A 2,442-nucleotide genomic window follows, 5' to 3' on the forward strand; every position below is an offset into this window, starting at 1 on the left:
ATTAGCAGACACGCACACAAATATGGTTTCAGCAGTTCACCAAGTTCCCACATTGGTGAACTAGTCATTTAAACATCAGAAATTATTCCTCGCAGGCATTATTCTCCAGCATGTAAACGTACACAGTCATTAGGTACCAAACAGTACAGCGGTGTGTAAAATCAGATCTAAATTGTGTCCTCTGTTTTGAAGTTTTCGGTTAAGAAAACAAATGTGGTAAGACTCTGAAAAAAACAAAATTACTATCATCACTAGAAACAGACTCTACATTCCATATTTTTCCTTCAGCTGCTCCACCAGATTGACATAAATGGCCATCGCTTCGTCTCTGGACAGACCTGTCGGTGGAGACAGAAACAAACAGAGGGAATATGTGACGGAGCAAATTACAGTTCGTGCAAGTGAAGACTAATTGTGTCTTAAGTTACAGACGATTTACGATACAGTAAGTTGTCCTCGACTTAGTTTATTTTTGTTTGAAAGGCACCGTATTTCTGACCTTTCTTTGCGTCCCATGCGTCCCATTTTCCTTTTCCTATGATGTCCAGCATCCCCGGACGTTCTGCGGGAATAAAAACAACCATTAATAACTGGGCTTTGTAAAAGACAGCATATCTTTAGTGTGAGTGGTCTGACAGTCTACAATACAAACATACACACGATTGGTATTTTTATAGGTTCACTTCACTAATATCACTTGGTATATTTAAAATCGGACTAATTTTAGACCGATGAATACAAATGATTCCGAATTTAAGGTGTTGAAACAGCAGTTAAGCCTAAATGTTAAGAAATAAAACACAAATTACAAAAGATCAGAAGGAATTAAAATCCTTGCTACGGCCCTGACAATTACTGTGCATAATATTGTAATGTTATTTCTGACGTATTAATATGCGAGCGGCATTTTGCTGTTGCAGCCGAGGTAGCTCCGTGTTTTGTATCTGCAGTATAACGATAATCTGTAACGTCACTGAAGCTGCAATAAATGGGGGGTGAGATAGGATGGAAATACTCCAATAAATGCTCAGGTACCTCAAACAGAGTAAATATATTCACTCTCTTGCTCACTGACTGAGCGATGGTATCCTGCATTAAAACACATTTGTCAGCTGTGGTTAATTTAATTGGGACTCTGTATTTGTTTTGTTTTTTCTCTTTCTGGTGGCTTAGTTCGAAAAAGGTGATGTCACTCACTTTGCCTTTCCAGTGTTTAAAGATGCTTTCCCGCCAAATGTATAGCTTAATTTCAGCTCATTTGATCGTGAATATCTAGTTTTAAAGAGAAATTAAACAACTGAAAGTAAAAAAAAAATTCATGGGCTTTGTTAAATTCGTATTAGGGCAGATTAAAACAAAAAAAGTTTCTTTGTTTGTCAGAACGCCATAAAACAATCACCCATAAAAGGACACCAAACTTGTCAGACTTCATTTTTGTCCTCCACCGCACCCTCACGTGTCTCACTGTGTCCATACAGGTTCAGCCAGGATATCAAAAAAAAATAACACCCGAAACTGCAGTCACTCACCGATGTTAATATCACCCACTGTGGCCTGCTTATATAAACCATACAGAGCAGACATTTCTCCCTTCTCGGGTCTCGTTTTCAGCACCTTCACGTCTTCGGCTGCTTTCTTAAAGGGTACCTGGAGGGAAGACGGAAGGTGTGTTGAAATCATCACCTGCGCTACGACTGTCGGACTTCTTCTGTAATCAGGAAGACGTGGAGCTAAAGTCAAAGACTCGACGTGCCAGACAGAGATCACCTCAAACCTTTGTCATGTCATTAGAAAAGATTGTACTTACAGTCATGGTGGCAGCTAGAGGTGGACACTCCTTACTCGGTTCACGTCCCGGTCTGCAAGGCGGTTGCTCGTCCAACTCGTCCTGCAATTATGTTGTCGTCGGGCTCTGAAAACAAAGTGGGAGGTCTGAAAGTCTGTCAGCAAAGACTGCAGGAGACTCTCTTCTTATCAAATGTACATCTGTGTTAAAGGGGGAACACAAGTTACACATTAGGCATGACATTTATTCAACAATATTTTATATGACACGTGGATTTTATTGTAAAAAAAAGAAAAGAAAGAAAAAGCCTCTTTATTTCAGTCCTGCCAAGGTAAAAGTCATGCGAGACGATGCAGAAATCAACCACTAGATGGCGGCATCCTCATAGGTAATGATGTCAGATTGAGTTTTTCTTTAATACGAGAATATTCAGAAGTCTTTACATGAATCTGATCCAATCTGGACCCCACATCTACAAAGATAATTAAACTACATACAGAGCTGGTAGAAAACAGGCTTTATTCCATGTTCTGCAAATTTCCATGTGACCTCTCTATATTCTCGTCGTCGTGGCGACAGACACTAAAAGTTAGTACACAGCTTACAAAACTTTAACTCGGGACTCGGAGAACGTATCCGTCAAATGAGCAGAACAT

At 39.8% G+C, this 2,442-nt stretch overlaps 1 protein-coding gene across 1 annotated transcript; it reads right to left on the reverse strand.

The window, feature by feature from the left end:
• Window positions 1-21: 21 nt before the first annotated feature.
• On the reverse strand, window positions 22-2,437 carry dbi (diazepam binding inhibitor (GABA receptor modulator, acyl-CoA binding protein)). The gene is made up of 4 exons (XM_069712832.1): window positions 1,808-2,437; window positions 1,530-1,647; window positions 500-562; window positions 22-338 (listed from the first exon to the last, which is right to left on the reverse strand). The coding sequence occupies exons 1-4, from the start codon at window positions 1,811-1,813 to the stop codon at window positions 265-267; spliced, it is 261 nt and encodes an 86-aa protein (XP_069568933.1). The 5' UTR covers window positions 1,814-2,437; the 3' UTR covers window positions 22-264.
• Window positions 2,438-2,442: the final 5 nt, after the last annotated feature.

The sequence above is a fragment of the Brachyistius frenatus genome, unplaced genomic scaffold (assembly GCF_029030835.1).
Source record: "Brachyistius frenatus isolate BFR_SWC_R1_liver_20210118 unplaced genomic scaffold, ASM2903083v1 Contig_112, whole genome shotgun sequence".
Lineage (NCBI taxonomy): Eukaryota > Metazoa > Chordata > Actinopteri > Embiotocidae > Brachyistius > Brachyistius frenatus.